Source organism: Hermetia illucens, chromosome 4 (assembly GCF_905115235.1).
Source record: "Hermetia illucens chromosome 4, iHerIll2.2.curated.20191125, whole genome shotgun sequence".
Classification (NCBI taxonomy): Eukaryota; Metazoa; Arthropoda; class Insecta; order Diptera; family Stratiomyidae; genus Hermetia; species Hermetia illucens.
Window position 1 is genome coordinate 117,702,914 of NC_051852.1, and position 24,210 is coordinate 117,727,123.

The 24,210-nt window shown below is 40.5% G+C and overlaps 1 protein-coding gene across 1 annotated transcript in view; it reads right to left on the bottom strand.

Moving 5' to 3' along the window:
* Nucleotides 1-1,189: 1,189 nt before the first annotated feature.
* The window catches only part of LOC119654418, a 32,806-nt gene continuing 9,785 nt past the window's right edge, over nt 1,190-24,210 (bottom strand). Inside the window, exons 2-6 of the mRNA XM_038059808.1 lie at nt 2,406-2,515; nt 1,968-2,288; nt 1,806-1,905; nt 1,478-1,711; nt 1,190-1,406 (exon numbers count right to left, since the gene is read on the bottom strand). Coding sequence (XP_037915736.1) covers nt 1,245-1,406; nt 1,478-1,711; nt 1,806-1,905; nt 1,968-2,288; nt 2,406-2,515 — 927 coding nt within the window. The 3' untranslated portion in view covers nt 1,190-1,244. The remainder of the gene's footprint in view (nt 1,407-1,477; nt 1,712-1,805; nt 1,906-1,967; nt 2,289-2,405; nt 2,516-24,210) is intronic.

The window sequence follows — 24,210 nt, forward strand, 5'->3', positions numbered from 1 at the left end:
AATGAACATTATCTGGATTCATGGGCAGAGCATCGAAGCCGTCGGTATAAGTTTCTTAGTCAGCCATGCTGTTACCGACTTTGAAAACATAAATGAAAGGAAATGTACTTTGCTTTTACGAGGCAAATTTCGAAATATAAATCTCGTTAACGTTTATGTTCCTACAGAAAAGACTACAGAGCCGGTGAAGGATACCTTTTACGAGGCAGTAAAAGAAACCCTCGAAGTTTTCCCCAGGTATGATATCAAAATCATACTTGGATATTTTAACAGTCAATTAGAGACGGTGTTCGTATTTAGGCGATACGTTGACTCCCATATCTTACATAAAAACACAAATGATAACGGACTGTGGCAAGCATGGGGAGATCAATTACAAGCTCACCCAGTTTCTCACCGGCCATGGAAGATGCGGTGAATCTCTGTACAGGTTTAAATTGAAAACCTCACCTAATTGTTCAAACTGCGACGGGGTCCCAGAGGACCCAGTGCACGTATTCTTACAATGTCCATGTTAGAGTGATTGTTTGGATATTTTTATGGACTGCTCAACAACCAGAATATCGACGAGTTGGATGTCCTGTCAACTGAAGCCGACGACCAAATGCTGCCACCGCTAAACATGGAAGAAACAGTCTGTGCAATATGGAACGATCAATTACATCAAACGGTGCATTAATTTATGTTCAAGGTGTTGGACAACGAATCAATGCCAGCCCAATTATGGAAGCATTACGTTTCTGAGTACCGTCTGTAAGATATTCTTCGCTATCTTGCTAGACCGGACAGTCCGATACGCTCAGTCCATCATCGGCCCATATCAAGGCAAATCAACAACAGATCAGATTTTCTCTTTGCAGCTTTTAGTATAATATGACCATCAGTTGCACCATCTTTTCAGTACAGCATAGTCAGGGTAAAACTATTCACGACCATAAGAGAATTCGGTATTCCGATTAAATTGATAAGACTGACTAGGCTGCTCCTGACTGCGGTGCTAAAGCTTCTTATGTAGATGGGCTCATCCTCAGCAGTCTGCTTGGAAAGAGGAAAATTTGAATCTTGCCCCGAATTTGAAGTACGAAGCTAAGAATTTCTTCCAGTTTGCGTAGTGATTCGCCCTATTACAATTGACCGGGATTCTCCTGGCGTTGCCAATTCCAGATTTAACTGAAGTAAAAATAGGAAATAAATATACATTTAAGTTTATTCGTTAATAATACATTATAAATTAAAACATAAAATCACATCAATGTATTTAAATTTAATCTAATCATATTCTCAATTCGATTGATATCGTCAAATACTAAAACGTCGTTGAATTTCTCACTGAGTATGCCAACAATTTGGAAATTATGAGGGTACCTTGCATCCCAATTGCAGATCAAAGGAGCACCAGGACCAGTCTGGACGAAAAAACCAAAAAAAAAGTATTATTCACTCACTTCGTAGGAACTTTATATTATGGGTAACTTACGTGCTCCTCGGAAAGGTAGTGATACTGGACGCAGATATTATTTGTAGAGGTCTGAGATGTGGCAGTGATTTTATCACAATCGTCATGAGGCAGTAGTTTCACAGGCGCTGCTACCCTATTTGGCAAACCTAAGTAGCAGTTGGGCGAATTAGAGAGCTTATGTCCGTCTTGAGGTAGACATGGGTTCATGTTCTTTTCAACAGTTGGCACTGGCTCGCCTAGGACTAGAATTACCTGCAAACGGATTGATTTTGGTCTTGTAGTATGTCATATATTTGTTATAAAAACTAAATGTGAAATGATCTATTACTAAACCACCAGCACTCACGCTCTTTTCAACCAAATCATCTTGAATGATTTCCTTTACTGGCAAGTGATCCGCTGGCATAGTTAAATTGTTAAATCTTGTAACGGTTATCTTATTTGTCCTGAATTGGAAGAGATACTCATTAATTAATCGTTCCTTAAGTGGTGATAATTAAATGCGTACTTATCGATGCAATTCAGAGAAGTAATCACAGCCCGACTGCTCAACAGGCTTCCTATGCACCGATCCTGACCTTCAGATGAAATCTGGACAATCCACGGAATCGTTAATTTATCATTCTTATCGGGGATTATTTCTCCACAGCTGATGGCATGCGCTTGTGCCTGTGCAGCATTTTCACTATCTGCCTCCATTGTTACTGGGGCTGAGGCTGTGGCTGCAGAACGGACTACAACTTTTTTATCATTTTCTTCGTCGGAAAGTGATTTGCCTTTGAGTCGTAACTTTCCACAGCACACGTCTTCGCAGGTTCGCTCGAAAATTCTTGAATGGTAGGAACATTATCATTAGTAAGGTGTACGTGGGTATCTATTAAAGATTATTGAAATTGTTTGGAAAATTGAGGTGGGTTCAGGTTGATCATTTCATTAATAACATTACCTTGGCTTCTTGACCGTCTTGTAGTAGCGATGGCATGCAAAGTTGCTGCAGGTGCAGTTTCTGGTGTTGACTTTTAAATCTACGCTTGATTCGCAGTTTAGGTATGACTTCTGTAATTTGCAGAGGAAAAGCATTAGTGAAATTATTCAACAAATTCGATTACGCATTCAAAATGTAATGAGGATTTGAAGTCATCATCAATAAGATAGTGTGAGGCCAACTATTTATACCTACATACTTGTATAATGCTCATTTTATTGTTCAATTATTTACTAACATTATGATGTGTCTGGCGCCACTCTTAATTAGATACATAGTAGTTGACAATTTATATATATTATTTATTGAAATAGTTGAAGAAGCTGAGAGCGAGTAAACTGAAACCATCGCCACTTTGTAATGCCTGTTGGATAATGCTACCCATGCTTGACCATGTAAGACATAATTTTACTACCCTTCGAAAAGGGTCGGCAACATTTGAACAACAACAAATTAAACATGAGCAATTCAACAATGACTGTGAGCAACCTCGAAATACAACAACATTCTAACAGCGGAAGAAATATAACGGCTCAGTTGTGACGTTTTTCCAGTGGAGAAAGCACTAGAAACCAAGAATTTTGAGTTGTTGGCTTAAGCCCCCGCCATAAGTTTCTATTACATAAAACAAGTCAGGAAACCGGAAGCTGGACGCTTCAGGTATGAAAGGTTTTGTATATTTCTTTTATGAAGATATTTGAGTGTGCATTTGTAGCATTAGTACTTAGCACGTAATATATGAATATATTGTGTGAGAATATTCACATTCAGTATTGAATTTGCAAAGAAACGGCAACTTTGACCTATTATAACGTTGTTAGTAATAGTGCGATTTCCACCAAATTTACATTGTTGCAAAATTGCTAGAAGAATGGTGCTAGAGTGAACTTAAGGGGGGTTTTGCAGTCAATTACTAAAAATTACAGTAGCATACTATTATTAACTTTATTTGAATAGATATCGGTATGGAGGGTATTTTTGAGCCTAGACACCATATAGCGGCAGCCTCTTGATTTATTTTAGATTTTTCGGTTGGGTAGTTTCTCAGAATGAGTTCGTTAAAGAAATGATCACTTTTGACCCCCCGTACAAACAAATGTCACAACTAAGGCCGGCTTCGGAAAGCACTAACCATTTGATACCCACATGACTACATTTGATGAAAAAAAAGTACACCCTTTTTCATGTATGGGTACCCCTCTTAAATTCGATGTAGAATTATGTAACTCATTGTATGCGTGAGCGTTCACAGTTCTCACCTTTCCACCAAATTTGGTGTGAATCGCTACAACCATCTCCGAGAAAAATGCGTGTGACGGACGGGCTGCAAGCTTTCGTAAACCCCTGTCTGCGAAGTATCATTATAGTATGCTTGCTTGATCCTATTTCAAATGAAGAACTTCGTCCATGCAAAGACCTGGCACTCGTACGAGCTGTGATCAGAAGCTGGAAGTGCAGCGGATAGGTCACATATCAAGGAGAAACGGCAATTGCGTTGTTGGCTACCCCTTGCAGTGGAAACCACTCTCCTAAGATTGCCGACACAAAACCTTAAAAAAAACGAACGGGTGCGATCTGGTAAAGTTTTAACTTCTTCAAAGTTTGGCTTATAAATTGTGGTGCTTTTACAGAAGATAAAGATGACACCTTCTATAGGTACACTCGTAATCACTATGTGGAGCATAACGCCTCGGCCACACTTACGCGTCATCGCTATCAGTTTCTGGTAATGTGCTTCAACTCTCTCCACGATTTTACGAGAAGCTATTTCACGCCACATAGTTCTAGTATGACCCAGTCGTCTCCCAATGGGATCGATTTCATGACATAACCCGCTATGGAATTGCTGTCCCTGTTTAATGTCGCTGCCAGTTTCGTCACAGAGTTCTAGGATGACCCACTCGTCTCTCAGTGGCTTCGATTTCATAACATAACCCGCAATGGAATGGCTGTCCCTTTTTATTGTCACTGCCAATTCCGCATGTCAAGGCGTCCAGGCCAAAATAACTCGAGCACAAGACGTGGAGATGAATTGATGAAAAATTGTAGGTTTTTGAATAGTAGCGGTTACTTTTCATGTACTACTCCCATATAATAGCACAGAGAGGACATTAGTGCGGAACAGTCCTAACTTGATGTCGGTGTCGAGTTAGTTGCATTTGAAAATATGGACCATAATATCAAAGGCGGATTTAACGTTGTTAACGTACCGAACGACTTCAAAACGGCAAAAAATGTTACCTAGCTACAAATACAAATTGTTTGACGCACACAATAGGTCAAACATTAATGCAAATAAAAAGACTGCGATAACCAGTCAAAGGGAGACCTTAGTTTTATTGCTGTTTATCTTTAGCACGACTTGGGGTATCTTTTTTGGGATTTTGCGTATCAACATCGTCATTTTCTGCAAATGTGTTATACTAGGCACTGACATGCAACCAAGTTAGTTGACGCGAGATCGACCGTGTGTGGGCAAGTTGTGGTTATCGCCGAGGGGCCGTAGTTACGGATTTTTTCGTGCTGTTTTTCAACAGTGTTCTGGTCCAACGGTACGGCTACATCGATTATGAAGCACGCTTGTTCTTCCTTTAGAAGCAGAACTAGATCGGGTCTGCTGTGATTAACACTGTAGTCGGTGGCAATTGCGTGATGCCACAGTAGTTTAACTCGATCATTTTCCAAGATTCTCTGCGGAGTATACTTATAGTAAGGATGGTAAGTTGCCACTAAGTTATAAATTAACACAAGATTTTGATGGAGAATTTTGCAGACGAAATTATGACGATTGGTGTACTCGATACCGCTCAACATATGATGTTCTGGATGGTCTCTTCCTCACAGTGGCATAATCTACAACTGGAGTTGGTGATTGAGGAGTCGTGAAGAATGTACCGTTTATAATTTTTTGTTGGGAGCGAAGCATCCTGAATTGAAGTTAGGAATGCCTCGGTCTCATAGAAAAGTATACCATTAGTCAACCATTTGTTGGAGGCTTCAATTTTTGATATGACCTCAGCGAATGGGTTTCTCTTTGCACATGTCGATCTTCTGTTGGACTGAAGTGACATTCGACATGGGATCCCATTCTTTGCTTTTCTAGTTCAAAGGAGATAATTTATTATGTGCCATGACGGTAGCCTGAGGTATTTGGCTTGATGATTGTTTCTCGAAGAAAAACTCACGAAGAAAATGCACTTGATTTTAGTGCAATGTTTTCAAATCAAGTACCCCCTTCCTCCCTGATGACGGGGGATGGTGGGCCTCGATTTCTCTGCAGTTTCATTGTGCATGTTGTTGTTTGCCAGCGCTACCCTTACCCGTCTCTTGACAGATTCTAAATCCGTATTACTCCCACTGTATCACACCGAAAGTATAAATAAGGACGTGAATGGCGAAGATGTTGATTGCCATGATTTTATTTTTCCCGAACAGCTCAGTTTTAAGGACAAGATCCAGACGCCCTTCAAATGCCCCCAGCAACTTAGATTTGATTATTACCACAGCAGGTGTTGTTGCTTGCAATATGCCGAGGTATTTATAGACGTCGTCCGAATTCATACCTTCAATTTGGATGTTATTGTGGCTGTACCTTTCGTTGTCCGTATGTTTTCCTCGAACAATTATTTTTATGCGAAATTTCTCCAAACCCAACTGCATGCCGAAATCCCTACTGAACTGATGAACGATCGTCAGAGCTTGTTAGCGCAGCTGATGCTGAGTAGGGACCATGTCGCGCGGATGGAGGGTGATTGTTAATTTGGCTTGGGGACATCGTTGGGTTGCTGTGATCTTTTATAGACGCACTGGAACAGTGCCTACCAGATAAACGCAGAGGAATTAATCGGCTGGGGTGATTTAAGTATGGCACCAGTACTGTTAGCCGCAGTCACCGGCAGAGTATAAGCAGAGGCAGGCAGCGGCGTTCCTGAAGCCAAGGATACGTTGGCATTCGATGAAACAGGAGCATCATGGAGCAGATTAGATGGTGATTTTTAGACTGCATGATGAATTGATGCTAAAGTCGCCGTGTGCTGATGCAGCATCGCATTGCATCAGATAGTGTGGTACCGCAGCAGGCGTTACAACGATAGGTAACGTTTGGAGTTTACACGAACCCAGAGTGAATTCCCAAGCATTTGGTGTGGGTATCTATCGCAGTCACGGCGAGGAAGTTATCATAATAAATATGAAGATAATTTGAATATACTTCGCTACGGGAGGCAGTGATGCAGGTGGGTTAAGGTGAGAGGGACACTGTAAGGAGGTCTCACTCCAAAGAAATATGCGTGGGGATCCTTGGATATACATATATTCAAAGCACTGCAATGAGAGCAGTTCATAGACTAATATGTTTAGATCTATGGAGAAACAACAGACGTGAGGGACACAGAACATTATAAGATATATTGGCACAACTGAATCCAGTTTTTTAAATGCCTTCTAATTCTTGGATACATATACACCTGTTTTGGTAGAAAATATGAAATTATCATTAAAGATAGAGGTAGTTGTGAACTTCCAGAAGAATACGCGGCAAGATATGCTGAGATCTGAGGTCAGAACAGATTTCTGGAGTAGAAGTTCACGTATCGAATAGAATCCAGAAGTGGGTTTTTCTTTTGGGACAATGTGCAATGGTGGAATACGAGTGTATGCGATCCTTAGAGCAGCCATCTGGCTGATTGACGAGGGATTGAAAGACAGGTGCAGTCAAGCTGCACTAAAGGCGTTGAGCAGCCTTTCGATCGCCTGAAAATTTGTTCAAAAATGCAGAAACCAATTGAACTTTATTTCTAGATTCAATACGGTGGAACTACTTTGGGTACCTGTTCACTGTGGTGTAGAACGAAATGAAACACACTATAAAGTTTATCCATCCAAGGAGTTCTACTTTCACGTCTTTTAGTTACAACGAGAAAAATTTCCAAATCATAGGCACTAAACTATATGTAGATACTACTAGATGTTAAGGACCTATGATATGTACGGATAAGCTTTTTCGGTCCATTTTGTGTGAGTACTGCCTATTAGATATCTTGTGGTTTATATTATAATTATATCATCTCCAAATAAATTTATCTTTTGTTTTCAATAGAATCGATTTTCTATCAATTGAAAGTTTTTAGATAAGTTTTCACAATTCCAAAATGTTTGTTATGTGAACTGACTGGATTTTAATTTCAAAATCTCACAAGATATCAAGAATTCAAGCAAAAATCTCCAATCCATCTATAGTAAATATTGAAAACCACTAAATTAACGCCAAATTCCGTTCTCAAAATATATTTGGCCCATAAATAACGATGAATGGTCCTCTTTTGCAGTACCTGTCGTAGATTAATAATCCACTTCCCACGTCGAACTCAAGTATGTTAGTATGTGTTTAAAATTTACGGCAGTTTATAACTCAAGTGTCCCTACTTGGAATATGCAATTTGACGGAGAAGCGAATACCACTGACCTATATATTCAACTGGAAAACAAATTCTTTTTCTGTTTACATAAATCTTTTTGCAGCGAATATAACTCGTTAACACTTCAGCTAGATCAGATTGAATCCGGTCAGATTGGATAGTTTAGCTTTAATTCTACTGTACAAGAAGCGTAAGTACGTGAAAAATGTTTTCAAAATAAAACTTAGAGAAGAAGTGAGGGTATATATAGGGATATAGAAAATTGTCATTTTGAACTAGATTGAAAAATTAGTTATACTAGGCATAAGTTAGGGCTGGAATGGAAAGGTATCATGTAATTGGAGCGAAAGCTTTTTCGAGACTTATCCAAGAAGACTGAATGAACGAGATTGAACTCCCAACGTATTTTTCGGAATTTTATGATGGAGCAAAACCATTGCGCATGTTTGACTAGCTACAATAAATGCGCGAGAAAAATTTCTACACTGGAGGTCTGGTGTTAGTGCCGTGTATGTGACGCGGTTACTTGGTGTTTGGCCACCTGGTTGGGGGGACATATAGCTGCGACCACGTGTAGCATCTGTCATAACAATTGCCATTGTGCAGCATTTGTCATAATATTATAATTCATGCCAGTAGAGTTGTTTATGGCTTGCCACATGGGATGGGGAAATACACACAAGGAAATAATTTAAGCTCCATTCAAACATCAACACACCAATTCATTAACTACATGGGTTACGTACCTAGTCTCCCCCGCAATGACATTCAATGCCTTTCGTCACTTGATTTGTTCCTCCTGTATTCAGTTCTCTTGGACTTATTTTATATAGGAAGGATTTGCTGCAAATTTTCAAGTTTCTTACAATAAGTTTGTTCCCTTTATCGCCAGAGTAGGATTTAAGTAGAGTGCCAAGGACGATTTCCTACGAGTGGATGATGAGATGACACTTGAAGGCAGTTCATTGGCTATTTAAGCTACCTGCCAGAGCCTGGAAATCGAGTATCGAGTAATTTCAACCGACCCTATTTACTGGTGAATACAAGGGTAACTTGATGATAGCGACGGGAGTGATCGGGTCTATGATCTATGTAATATTATCTCTACCGTGGGGCTTTTTACACAAAGTAAGATACGATTCTGCTAAAGGACAAAACTGAAGTTCTTCATTGTTTTTATTGTTATTTTTTCAGTGACCGAAGCCTGGACAACGACATCCAGAGGCTGATGCTCAACCAAACCAATCACAACGCCATTTCGAATGTTTATGGTAAGAATTTATTCGAAGAGTTCAGAGCGGAAATCCGATTGCTGGGTACGTAAATGCACTTAAGATAGGATTATAGTAGCAATAGAGTAGTAGATAGAGATTCTGGAGGCATTGGTCAAAAACATCTGCAGAAAATCATTGCCAATACCAGAGAGGTTGCATTTATTATTATTCAATTGATATGCTCATTTCAGTTTTTCTTTAACATATAGTATGAAACACTTCCAGCACTTTTCTTCATAAAAACTTTGAGAATGGTGTATCCATTTTTAATGACACTTTATCTCTTAGGGAGTAATAATTTGACGGGAAAGAGGCAACTTTAACCTACTATAACATTGTTGCTAATATTAGAATTTTCACCAAGCTCTCCAGTGTGATGCTTCATATTAAAGCCAATATTATTGAAATTTTACCAATCTAAGATGAACTTAAGGGGGTTTGTAGTAAATTTTCAAAACATAATAATATGTTATTATTAACTTTATTTGAGGAGATATCGTAACATAGGATATTTTGAGGCCTCGATACCATGTGCATGGAACAGCACATTTTTTTCAGATTTTTCGGGAGGGGGTAACTTCTGAGAACGGGTCCCTGAAGTAATTTACCCATTCCGGACCACCGCACTCTTCGCCTTTCCAACCAATGTCAAGCTAATATCTGCTTCGGAGAATATTAATCGAGACCTTTGGTTGGACAAAATTTTGCACTCCGTCCTATTGAATTTTGAATCGTGGGTTCTGGCAGACTCATACAAATAGGCAGGCACACAGACGGAGAGATTGACACACTAATCCAGAACCAACGGTGGTATCTTAGCGAGGAGCAGACATTTAACAATCATCACGCTATCAGATTCAAAAACTTATGCAGGAATAGTATGAAACCGTCAAACAAAAAAGTGATTAACTTGCTAACCAGCAAATTTGACACAAAAATATTCAAGGAGGTACTTCTGGGAGACACATTGTTATTAGGAAGCGTGCAAGAAAAAGTTTCATAGGTCGTGGAAAAATTGCAGCGCGCATGCGATGCCTATAAGCCTTAGCGTGGTGCTTTCGGAAGATGAAATCCAAATTTCTGGTGAAATTCAGGACGGAGGAATGACGGAAATCTTTCTAACAGTACAGAAGAAACGGACCTGAATTCAAAGAGCTACACGTGCAATGGAAAAACGCAAGGCAAAAATTGTAACTAGCTACCATGAAGAAATTCGAACATTTCAAGAGGATGTGTACCGAAGCTGACCCTGGTTCATGTCATGGCGTATACAGGTCGACGATATCATCATTAGGATGCAAACGTTTCCCAGGGATTAATTGTCCTAAGTTGTTGCAGGATATATATAGTTATAGTTAACACTCTCTTTCCAGAAAATATGACCTATATGAGCCTTCTTGCAGTATATGCAAACTCCGACGAAGTTCCTCTAGCGGTAGATGGGATAATTTTATATGCAGGAAAGAAATTCGTTAAAAATGAGACTCCAGGGGCCAATGGAATCCCGAATATCGTCCTGAAGCGGCAGCCAGGACAGAACCAGGTATATTTGCCTAAGTTTTTGCGGCAAGCGTAAGAGAAGAAAAATTTCCCGAGTAACAGGAGCTGGAAAAGCTGATATTCATTCGAAAATCAGGTAAAAGGATTCTTTAAATTGAAATATAACTGTTGGGGTGAATCAAATTGGGGGTTTGATTTTTATCAATTCAAATGTAACTGTTAGTTCCTTCTCCTCGGACACCGCCTTGTCGCGATGGGAGAGCCTGTGATAATTTACTACTACACTAAGGGTGTCCAAAAACACATGAAGATGGAATCATGGGATTGTAACTCTCCAAGTCGTAAAAAGTCACAGACTTCGAATCCACCCGCGACTTTGAGAAATCTGGTCTTGGCCGAGGCACGGATTTTGGAGGCCTTACCAGATTCATGGTCCTCCACGGAGAAATCTGTGGAAGACAGGCTTTCCACTTCAGTGGAAAATCTACACCAGTTGACTATGGTGTGGTCAGCCAGAAAGGATAGTACAGCAATTCCTTAATGAGAGGAACTGCAAATCCGACTACGGCCTGTTTGCCAGTGACACTATTGTCTAACTCTTCCAAAAGACGGGGGAGGAAGGCTCAGCAGAAGGAAAACTTCACCCCCAAAGGAGAAGGGACTACAGGCTTGCCTGTCAGAATCTTCTCCTCCGCCTCTATCAGGAAAAGTGCAAGAAAGGGAAGCCGGTGATGTGGACGCAACTAGTCTAATTCCGGTATGTGGAAACAGATCCATGTAGCTCGGACACCGTGAACCTGGGAGGGCTTCCAGTCAACGACGACAGAAGCATTGCGGAAGAAGGCGAAGTTTCTTGGGAATGAGGACATGGGTATTGCTACACTACCAAGTGTGGCGATGTCCAGAGAAACCGGACGCAAGAAAGCGGAACTTTCGGCGGAAGGTGAGGACAAGCTGGTAACGCCGGTGAGATCCAAACTGAATGCAGCAGATTTTTCAATTAGCAGTGGTTTTTATATTAGATTACACTTATGGCTACAAACATAAGAGTTAGTCAAATTAACATGTAGCATGCTAAAGCCTGTTCCTATCTGCTGCGAACAAGGCTGGTAAAGTTGCAGGACTGTCCCTATATATTTCTGGTTCAACAGTCATGGGTTCGTTTTAATAAAATCTGTGGTATTAGATCATTCAACAGGACTAGGATCTTCTTCGATAAAAGATTCTCAAGAGGCTTTTCCTATTTCTCGAAGCTAACGTGGTAAAACGGTGCCATGGTGGAATCGAGACCTGCAAAGACTTAGGAAATCCACCAGACGACTTCTAAATCGTGCTTGCAAAAGCCATAAGGAACAAGATTGGTCAAACTTCTGAAATTCACAGCGTGAATATAAGAGGCTCGTAAACGAAACTCTTTTAAAGCATACTGTGAGGAACTGGAAGGTGAAAGGGAGAGCCTTTAATGAGGATAAGCCAGGTTGAACTCTCTTAGAAAACCGGATGGTACTTTCACGAAGTCCAGAGTTGAGTCTATACAGACTCTCTTGGAAGTACAACACCCGGGAGACTAGGTCTCAGAAGTGGGAGGAAGAGAATTGGCGGTTTCTGCAAACCTTTCAACACGAAGGTGTTACAAGGGGAATTGAGGTACTGCGAGAGCGATTGTTACCAATAAAAAGCCGAGAGCTGCTATACTATCATTTGAACACTTCAAAGCACCTGGAATGGATGGCATCTACCCATGCTAAAGGAGGGTACAGAGCACTTAGAGCGACTTCTAAGAAATATTTTTCATGGATGTCTTGCTCTGGGCTACGTGCCTTTCTCTTGGCCGAAGGTTAAGGTGGTTTTCATACCTCAGTCTGAGAAAGATGACTATTCAAATCCAAAGAACTTTAGGGAAATCAGCTTAACATGATTTTCATTGAAATGTCTGGAGAGACTGGTTGAGTGTCAAATTCGCGTGAAGGTGCAAAGTTCGTACCCACTAAATGAAAACCAACATGCTTACCAACGTGGAAAGTCCTATGAGTCTGCTCTTCACTCTTTGGTTTTAAAGATAGAGGACGCAACTCTGAAAAGCGAGAAGGAGGGATGGGGGTGTTCGTGGACCTTGTAGGGGCGTTTGAATGTGCGCCCTTTTAAAAGCTCTGTGATGCCGGCAGAGAACATGGTGTTGAGGAAACTTTAATTAAGTGAATCTACGCTATGCTAACGCAGAGATTGAAATGTGCTGAAGTAGGTGTTGATCGCTCACTAACAACGGAAGCGACGAAAGGCTGCACGCAAGGAGGTGTGCTATCGCCACTTCTGTGGAGTATGTTGATTGAAAATTGGTGTCTTCGGCATGGACTTTCAATAAATCCAAATAAAACCACAATGGCATTATTTACAAAAAGGAGGAAACAGAATGATCTTTGCCTTACAGACATGAGGGGTACAACCCTTCAACTCTCCGAAGAAGTGAAATATCTGAGAGTTATTCTAGACAAGAAGCTTCTTTGGAGTAATCATGTAGAGGTAAAGATGAAACGACATCTTACAGCTTGTGGGCTACGTGGGCGGATCTTTGCCTCGACATGGGGACTTGGGCCTCAGGTAGTAATGTTGCTATCATTAGGCCGTTGTTCGCTTATGCATTCGTAGTGTGGTGGGTTAAGGTGAAACGAAAGAGTTTTCGCTGTAAACTAGTCACACTGCAAAGAACTGTGGATATCACTGGTGCCATGAGCACGACATCCAGCGAAGCTTTGAATGCATTACTCAATTTGCAGCCCTTGGATTTGTTTATTTAGAGCACTGCAGTGAGAACGGCTCATAGACTTATTCGATTAGATCTATGGGGAAACAATGGACATGAGGAGGACTCTACCTTTTGAATGTAGAAATCGATTGAACTCTGTTTCTAGATTCAATACGGTGAAATCACTCTGGGTACCCGGTCATTGTGGTGTAGAGGGAAAAGAAATCTCGGATACTTTAGCAAGCGGAGGTTCAAATTCTCCCATGCGCGAACCAGCAATTGGGGTGTCAATAGCATTGACTAATGCTGCTATCAAAAACTGGGAACAAGCTTCGCATAATGACAGGTGGCTGAGTCTTAATGCTGCTAAATACACCAAACTTTTCCTGTCAGAACCAAACAAACATAAGACACAGTTTATCCTGTCGAAAAACTGGAAGACTTGCAAAACTATTGTGGGCATGCTGGCAGGCTAAAATCCACTAGCTGGGCATTTGTTCAGAATAGGAGTTTTTCAAGATGGTACGTGTCCATCCTGGAATGAGGAAGCACAATCCACGGAACATTTTCTATGTTAGTGTCCCGCCTATGGAGGCATCAGATATCAGATTTTTGGTGCTGTTGTGTTACAATTGCAATGGGTAGCATCAAATCCACTAACGGAAATCCTTCGATATATAAACGAATCTGGGATATTCCGTTAGACGGGGGCATCGAGTACAATGGACCACTAGCGTCTGAGTGCTCAGAGGTTTTGCCCCTCCCCCATCTCAAACACACACACAACTGTTAGTTTTTGGCAACTTGGCGGACTTCTATTTTTGCAGATCTTGAAAAATTTTACGTTCGTAGAGTCACTGCCTCTTCATTTGGTTTCACGGATTGCTACTACATAGTATGTACAGCGCCATCGATTCGAAGGGGCTTTGATTGTTACAAGTCCATAAAAATCATGCATTAATGTTAAAATCAGAAGAATATTCGTTGTAGTCGTAGTCCCTTGGGAGGGAATGCTGGTTGCTTCCGCCAGGCATAATATGTGAATTCGAATGAATGATTTTAATTTTCACACATTTAAGAAATATGTATAGAAGAAATAGAAGAAGTTCAAAATAAGAACGGATATTAAGGACAAAACGATTTTGCAAGGTGCAGGATAGAGTGAAATTATTAGAATTAAAACCGCAAACTTCTCTTACTATGGCAGATAGGGAGATACTGCTCCTACGCAAACTAGCAAAAATTCGAAAACTAGGTTTTATGAATAGAAAAACGCCAAATCTTGATGATGTTTTGGTTGGTCCTTACATTCAGAATTATTTATTCATGCAAATGGCTCTTAAAATCCTCATCGCCCTAAGGCAATACGGCATTCGCATATTTTCGCAAAACCAGTTCTGCCAGCAGCAGTTACTTTTGCTTTTTACTAGTAATAAGCCCAAGTTAATCGATTTATTACGATGCTTCATCTTTTCCCAAACGTGTCCACTGTTGAGCACCAGTTCCGCCGCCAAGTGGTCCCCGAGTGCCTCCCAACTATTTGCATATTTCGAGAGGCAATTAGTCTTGTTGCTTATATACGACATGACGTGCAAAAATTAACATTCAAGTTCATGAACCTCTCCGCAGGCTCCAGCTTCCAAGAAGAGATCTCAAGAAATCGTGTCCCATATATTTATTTGCGTAGATACTTGCATCTGAAATCGATGTAGAACGATTTCTACCCCGGGCAAGTATTAAGACTGATCGTGGGCGTGATTATTCAGGTAAGATGTTTGTCAATAAAATGCTATTAACATATGTGTGTTGAGTGTGGGAACTTTCTTCGGGAATTGGGGCGAGAAAATAATATCTCAGCTTTCTATATGTAATTATATTTTGCGTGACAAATTGCGTGACACATTTAGGTAGGCTTGAAAAGAGAAATTGAATGGTTAAGTTTCAGTTCACAATTTACCACGAATTTGATTGAGATATGTATTAATTGGAAAGTATGGTAGAAAGTGAAAAGAAAGGGCGCACTTAAGATATTCGATTCTACTCCCACCCGCGGTATGTTAACGTGAATATTAATTCGGTTTCAATTGAATCATTTGGTAACTATCCATTTGCAGGTTTTGTTTTTGTGTTCTCTACTTTTCAAGATACATAGTTTCATATGTTTATCTCATAAAACATGGACTGTAAAGTGGACGGAAAATTTATTAACAATTCTAATGGACATCTATATTTAAAAAACATCTTCACTTTCTCCTAAAGTTTCGGGGTTTCAATCTATGATTAAAAAGTTTTAATGCAAAACACAATAAGCAGTCATCCAAATACATATATAACGATTGGTATTGTAGACCATCCATCAATCCTTAACAGTTTTATGAAAATACTGTTAAAAACAATTCAGAGCCGAAACTTAAATTTGCCTACATGGCCATATTGGAGGCAACCAAATTTCTTTGTATGTAAGAGGCGTCCCTATTTAAAACTTTCCCATCGATAAGTACAACGAGTTTGAATGAATTACATGTGATAGACAGATGGACAGTTAAAGGATGATTAAATGATGGCATGTGCCTGTTGTGCTTCGCGGAACTGATACCTCAAAATCGGACAGAATAAAAATATACCTTTGAAAAAATATTTATAGCTTTGCTACCAGACTCTACCCCCACCAATCCGTGCAATATTTAGTAACCGATTGGAGCCCTTTATCGGTTATGTGGAGAAACTCACTACAAAAAAAACTATTGAAGTTAGTGACGGAGAAGTAATTACGATGTGATTCTAATACTCATAACTAGCGGCAGAGGAGTGTAACTAACCCGACTACCGGTCGTCGACAGCAATGGCAGTGGGGAGTGTTGGCTAGGTTGGTTTGGACCTGGCTCGAGCAAATATAATTACCAATTTAGGAGGCAGTGGAGAATTAAAGGGTGAGCGGTTTGAATATGGGAAACGCTTTCCAATGAGGTTGACTGCTAGCTTCGAACACTCACAGGGAAAGACGGAAAATCCGGCCTAAGTACGACAATACTACTAAAAAATCATTAATTAAATAAGAGTGGAAGAGTTCATCAAGCTCGGTATTCTTATTGTACACACATATGTTGTCGTTCCATCCATCAATACATTCACATCAACGGAAGGATCAGCCCAAACATCTTCAAATTTCCTGTGCTACAGGAAAAATTTCTGTTAAGACCACTTTTTTTTATAAATAGAAGTTTTTGTGGCTTTCGTCGCGGCAAAGATGAGAACCACAAAACAAGTAGTAAATGGCTCATTGACGGCGCTATGGTTGAGGGAGTAGAACGTTAGTCTCCCAATCTCACTGCTCGGGGTTTGAATCCCAGTTGTCATGGGTGTCTGTGTTCGTCTAGTGTTTGTCTCTCTGCTGTGAGCTTATCACTTGCACAGCCTTAAGTCGATTATAGTGAAACTTAAGCACAGTCTAACTGTGTGGATGCCATATACTCCACTAAGGAATGAACAGGAAACACTAACTCTACATCAACAGACGCTAAAGAAAAAAAGTAACCTGCACCAAAAGGTTGTCCAATACCTCAGTCGGGGAAATAATCAGGGAGATACAAGATGAAACAATTTTTTTGTTAAATCACAACAAATCTGAGACAAAACTCAAATAATACAGAAACAATATGTAGGATTGAATTTTATTGCTCCATACAGCTTGTTGACTACTCAAGTTCATTCACATCAAAAATACTTGATAGACTGAGGAGATAATCTTCTAGTTTTCTTTGTTTATGTTTGCATTAATAAGGAACTCTAGACATCCCGGTTTTGCGACGAAGTCCATCAATTTGATATCCCTAATAGTAAAACTATTAAAAGGAAAAGTTTCCGGTTTAACTATAGACTTTATTTATTTGAAGATAGCAGACACTTGTTTCGGACACAACATCTGTCCTTCTTCAGTGCTGGATTTATAATAATTTATTTCACTTAACTTATATACCCTATCCTATTAAATTCCCACAGCTCTGCATCAAACATAGGGTAGTACCGAAATCACACCAAGTTTCCATCAAGACAGGACTCCCCAACAGAAATACTGGCAAACATATCAGAACACTAGAAAGAAGCCTCATCAAAGAGAGTATTAAATCAAAGTTCTCAAAATTGGACGGGATCACTCTCTTGGCATATCATTCCCATCTAAAGTTAACGCATGAGATACAACACATTTCATATTTCACCGAGCATACGAATGCGAGCAAGACCGAAAGAAGAAGATACTTTCGCAGAAGCTAATGCGCCTGAGAAACGCGACCGGAGTATACACTCGCTAGAAAAAATGTGCGTACACTAAACAGTTCCTGGTTATTCGTTAGTAAAACACACGAATAAATTAGTTTTTTAAAAACATTTTATTGTTTGCATATTGCTTGTGGTCTTGTTGCTTTGATAAGGCCACTTTTACGAAATTAGAATTCAAGGAAACTGAAATAAAAAAAGGGAAATAAGAAAAGTCACAAATGTTCAGTAGAAAAAGTCTGCGTACAGCCACATAATTATGTAGGTGATTCCCCGAAATATAAATCCTTGCCATTTGGAGTAAATTGATTGTGAGTTATTGGTTTATGGCTGTGTTTGAAGTGTGAAAAATGAGGACGTTTTTTCGTTATTTTGTATGTATAATTGTTATTATGGAATTGAAGCGAAAAGAGATTTGTGTAAGTGAAAGAAAAGTTATAATAAAATTATGGGAAGAAGGAAAAAGTTTCCGCGAAATAGCCAGGATAGTAGGAAGGCAACATTCATCTGTTCAAAGGGTAGTTAACAACTTTAAATCGACGGGAATAATAACATCGAAGCCACGATCTGGTCGCCCATCGAAGTTGTCGATTAGGGAAAGGCGAAGTATTATAGGTTTGGTGAAAAAGAATCCACGAATAACTGCACCACAAATCGCGAAAGATATTGAACTTAAGTTCAACAAAAAAATTTGTGCTGATACTGCACGGAAAATACTCAAGAGAGCTAGTTACCATGGGCGAGTTGCACGTAAGAAACGACCCTAAGCATACGGCTGAGGTTAATAAGCTGTGGCTATTATATAATGTTCCCAAACAGTTACATACACCCCCACAATCGCCAGATTTAAATCCCATAGAACATCTGTGGGATTTATTAGAACGCAGAATTCGCCAATACGATATAACTTCAAAGGATGTGCTGAAAAATGTATTACAAGAAGAATGGAATAAAATAAGTGTTGAAGAAACATCTAAACTTGTATCTTCTATGCCGAAAAGATTAAAAGAGGTCATAAAAAGAAAAGGGTATCCTACAAGCTACTGATTTGCTTTTCATATTTACTCAAATATAATTTTTTTTAAATATTTGTTTACTGTACGCAGACTTTTTCTACTGAATTATTGCGATTCTTTTAATTTTTGGCTTTATAACCTGGTTTTTGTAAGACTTATAACTTAGTGAATTAAATACACTAAAACTACGGAACTATTTGTAATGTTTGGATAATAAATTCGCCACAAAAATTAGCTTAATTTTTTTGTTTTACTAAGGAAAAGTATCATACTACTGAGTGTACGCACACTTTTTCTGCCTAGTGTATAAGACAGAAAATAAGTCACCAGAATACATAGCAGACTTTGCAGTTAACAAATCGTCGGAAGTTTTTATTTTATTGAATCAATGATTGAAGCGGTTCAAAAACATACGTGGGCCTCTCCAGACGGGACCACTTTCAAGCTAATTGACCACGTGCTGATTGAACGCCGCTACCTCTCAGCCTAGATGATTGTCACAACATATAGGGGGGGGGGGGGCAATATAGACTCGGATCACTATCTCGTTGGCATGGTGCTCCGAGCTCGAGTTTGACACTACCTACAATCCCCTCTGACAATCAGGTGAGAGTGAATACTTAAGCCATCCACAACACAGCCCTCCGCGACACCTATAAGAGGGAAATGGATGCCGCAATAACCGCAGTCAACAGAGGTCCTGAAGATGAAGCATCAACAAATGATCTTCACAACCACCTGAAGAACATTATCATTGATACGGCCACAAAGATACTTGGCCCCAGCCGCAAGAAAATTCGGAACGGCTGGTTTGACGATGAATGTAAGCTAGCAACGGAACGAAAGAATGCTGCATACCGAGTAATTTTGCATTCTCAAAGAACGCGGGCACGCGCAGAGACTTATCACGAATTTCGTCGAGCGGAGAAACGACTTCACAGAGCAACTGCACCAGGCGCAGAAGTTTTGTCAACAAGCCAGAACATCGGCAAGTTGGAGGTCCCGCCAACTGACGACGACAGAAAAATACTGCCACCACCAGTATAGGAGAAACAGTCCGAATTAGTTAAATATGGAGGCGACCAATTACACCAAGTGGTTCATCAACTTGTGCTCAAGGTATGGGACAGCGAATCAATGCCTGACGATTGGTAACGAGGCATTATCTGTCTCATACATAAAAAGGGAGATATCACACAGTGCAGCAACTATAGAGGTATCACGTTGCTGAGTACCATCTATAAGATATTCTCCTCTATCTTGCTAGGCTGGATAGCCCCATACGCTCAGAACATCATTGGCCCATACTACAGAGGCTTCACTCCAGAAAAATCTGCAACAGATCAGATTTTCTCTTTGCGACAAACGATGGAAAATCTGTTGGAATATGGACATCAGTTGCACCATCTTTTCATCGACTTTAAAGCCGCCTATGATAGCACAGCCAGGGTAAAACTGTACACGGCCATGAGAGAATTCGGTATCCCGACGAAACTAATAAGACTGACTGGGCTGACCCTGAAGAATGTGCGAGGCCAGATTTCATGCTGAAACTGAAAAGGTCCGAAGAGAACAAAGCCGAAGGCTTCCGCAGCCAAGTCGAAAATTTACTTGATGCGTGCGCAAAAGCATAAGATCGCTATACAGTGCAAGGACCTATATGAGGTCACTTCTAAGGCAGAAATCTGCATGGCCTTAGCGGAGCAGTTCAAGCTGCACGACTTGCAGGAGATATCCATTGTATGCCTTAAAAAGGCGTATGGACGTGCACAAACGGCGACCATCTGGCTGCTGGATGTCGGGAAGGTCCGTATTGGATGGGTCGCCTTAGAGAACACATCTCATTGAAGAGATGCTCCAAGTGGCTCTCGTACGGACACCTAGCGACAGTGTACACAAGTGGTTGATCGGTCTAGCCGATGCAGACGTTGTGGTGAAATAGGTCACATTGCTCGAGATTGCAACAAGGATCTCAAATACATGTTTTTTGATGGAAAGGAGGGCCTAGACAGCGGGCATATTGTCGGAAGCGGCAAGTGTCCCGAGTTCAAAAAGGCGCTAAATGCAGCGAAAAAATGAGGTTGGTCCAAATCAACCTCAATCACTGTAGGGTCACGCAAGGTTGCTCTCCCATGAAGCAGAGGTTCAAGTGGCTATGATAAGCGACCCCCTAACAATAATGTATCCAACAGGTGGGGCAGCCTTGTGGGGATGCGGGGACCAAGCCATACAGGAATGTATGAGGCAATCCACAAGTGGGTTTGTATGGGCAAAAATATACGGCATATATGTCTACAGCTGCTATGCTTCTCTAAGCCTGATATTGGCCGAATTTGAGGACATGCTGAACAAATTGCAAAAGGACGGAAACCAAAAATCGCCGGTGATTTCAATGCATGGGCCACAGAATGGAGAAGTTTACTGACGAATGCAAGAGGGCGTTGTCTCTTGGAGGCTTTCGTGCAGTTAGATATCATATTGGCTAACGGTATACAAGGTACACCATCGGAAAGAGCCCTGCATATCACGAAGTGTACCGCGAAGGCATGCGACTCATCGATGCCGAGACGTTATACTTTCCCCAGCAAAAGACCCAACTGCTGGTGGAATACTGAATTGTCAGATCTTCAATTGATTTTCCATCGGACCAGACAAGAGGTTCAGAGAGGTAGGATTGAGCAGGAGGTGAAACAGCGAGCTTACAACGAAGCCCGAAGAAACCAGAAGCTGGTTATACAGCGAAGCAAAAGGGACTGCTTCAAGCAACTCTGCGCAGAGGCGGATATATATCCATGGGGAGGCGCCTACAAGGTCGTGATGGGGAGATTTATAGGTCAGGCAATCCCGCAAGTTACATGTCTCGATCTCCTACTGAAAATCGTTCAGGGTTTGTTCCCTCAGGAGAACACAAGGGGTTACAGTCTACATATATTTTTAGATGTAGCTCTAATTCCCCCGGTAATGAAGGAAAAAGTACTGGAGATTTGCGGTGGGCTGGAAGACAACAAAGCGCTCTGCCTCGAAGGTATACCAAACAAAGCGTCAAGTCTAGACCAGACATATTCGTGGAATTGTTTGAAGCATGCTTGGCGGATGGGATCTTTCCTGAGATATAGAAAGTACAAAAGTTGGTGTTGTTGTACACGGCCATGAGAGAATTCGGTATCCCGACGAAATTGATAAGACTGACTAGGCTGACCCTGACCAATGTGCGATGCCAGATAAAAGCAGCAGGATGATTTTCAAGACCATTCGACATCAACAACGGTCTACGACAAGGGGATGCCCTATCATGCGTCCTCTTTAACCTGGCCCTCGAGAAAGTGATCCGTGATGTTGAGGTAAATGCGAGGGGTACGATCCTCTTTAAGTCCACCCAACTACTGGTCAATGTTGGCGATATCGACATCATGGGAAGAACCACCCGAGACGTACAAACTGCCTTCATCCAGATCGAGTAAGGCAAGATAAAATATATGGTGGCAACGTTAGCACCGAAAACCAACCAATCAACAACCTCAAACCGCACTGGTCAAACAGGAAGAATAAAGATAGGAGAATACAACTTTGAGACCGTTGATAATATCTCTTAACTAGGGTCGAAAATCAACCGATAACAGCTACGATGATGAAATCCGCGCACGGTTGTTGTCAGCCAACAGAGCCTATTTCAGCTTACAAAAACTGTTCCGCTCGAAACGTCTCACCATATGGTCAAAGCTTTTACTGTACAAGACAATGATCTTGCCAGTTCTCATGTATTCCTCGGAAACTTGGGTTCTTAGCACGAAAAACTCTTGGCCGCGTTCGAGAGAAGAATCCTCCGAAGAATTGTTAGCCCCCTACATGAGGATGGACGATTCCGTAGCCTACACAATGACGAAATCTATGAACGATACCATGACCGTCCGGTTGTGGATAAAATGGAGCTTAACAGATTGCGGCGGGCCATGGCGTAGGTCAGGACGCCAGAGAGCTTTTAGTGGACTTCGGCGCAAAACCGGGATTTCTGGAGTTCCTTATTAAGGCAGGGCTAGACCGGATACCGGTTGTTGCGCCGCTGATGATGATGATTAAACTATGGCGTTATAGCACGTGCGCGCAAACTATCCTACCGGAAAATGTGTATACCACTGCCGCTAACTTAGAGTTGCTTTTTGATGGCATATTAACATCTTTTGCTAATTAAGCAGCTACTCTAAGTGTCAAACGTGATCATTTCGACCCTACATGAAGACTTCTAACAAGTGCTTGTGCACCCACCTTTTTCTGGCACTGAGTAGCAGATTCGTACTGCAAATCGGTCTTCGGGACACATTGAACGAGACTCTTATTTTCTTGGAACTTTTTGCAATTATATATATAATCTTCATATTTTCTAGTCTTGAGCTAAGGGCTTCGAATTGTTTGGGGAGATAGGCGGGAAATCGGGCGTTCTTATGAGTTTTCAGTGCGAATTTTGGGCTATGTAATACTGATAAGCCATGATATCCAGAATATCGTGTTGTAGAAAATTAATCCCACTTGTAACTTTGAAAAATATCGATTTTTATTGCATTTTTAAAAGTATAGCCACCAAAGAGTACATCCTTTAAATTTCCAGTCGAACCGAATAAAATTGACTGAGATATGATTACTGAAAGAGAAGAATCCGTACCGCAAACGACCTGAAGTTGAAACTTTAAACGTGTGATTCTAGAAATGATATGTTTGAAATTAGTCATCAAATTTACTTGAAAACAACTAAACCGATCTTTATGAAACTTGGTAGGCTCGTTCAATACGTAGAAGTGTAATGTTTGATCGTCGATTTTTTTCGATAAAAAATGGCCATTTCATAGCCCGCAAATGACCGCTTTTTAGTGAAAAATCATCATTCATTTTTGCCCGCCATTCTGTGAAAAATGTATATTTTTTTAAATCATACGATCAAGCACTAGCCTTTACTGTTATTTAACTAAATTCATCAACATGTTTTAGTTCAGATGATCCAGTTTGCCACAACTTTGGTCATCCCAAAACATAAGAATAAAAATACATAACATAACTGTACAATATTTCTCAATAAAAAAATGACTGAAAGTTGTTCAATGTATGTCCTTTTTGGGCGATTATTATATCATCAATTGCCCAAAAAAGTTCGAAGTTTTTTTCTAAGAAAATCATGAAAATTACTTAATTTTTTGTGCAAAGAGTGGGTTTATCGCACATACATAGTCATAGAACTTTGATTACACAACTTCACCTGGCGACATATTAATATGGCTCGTTTCGATAAGTAATGATCCAAATTTCCTTTTGATTGCTATATGATTGTATTCAAAGGCAAAGGAAATTTCACCTTTGTTCCCCCTCCCCTCCATATCTATGAACACTTTTTAACTCAAGAGAAAAACATATTTACTGGGTGGGGACTTGTGATTTTGCAGTCCCCACACTCCCACTCAATATAACTTTCGAATAAATGCATACATATCAAGACAGAATCGATTTAAAAAGGATTTGGTTTTACACAAAACCCCAAATAATAATATGCCAAAA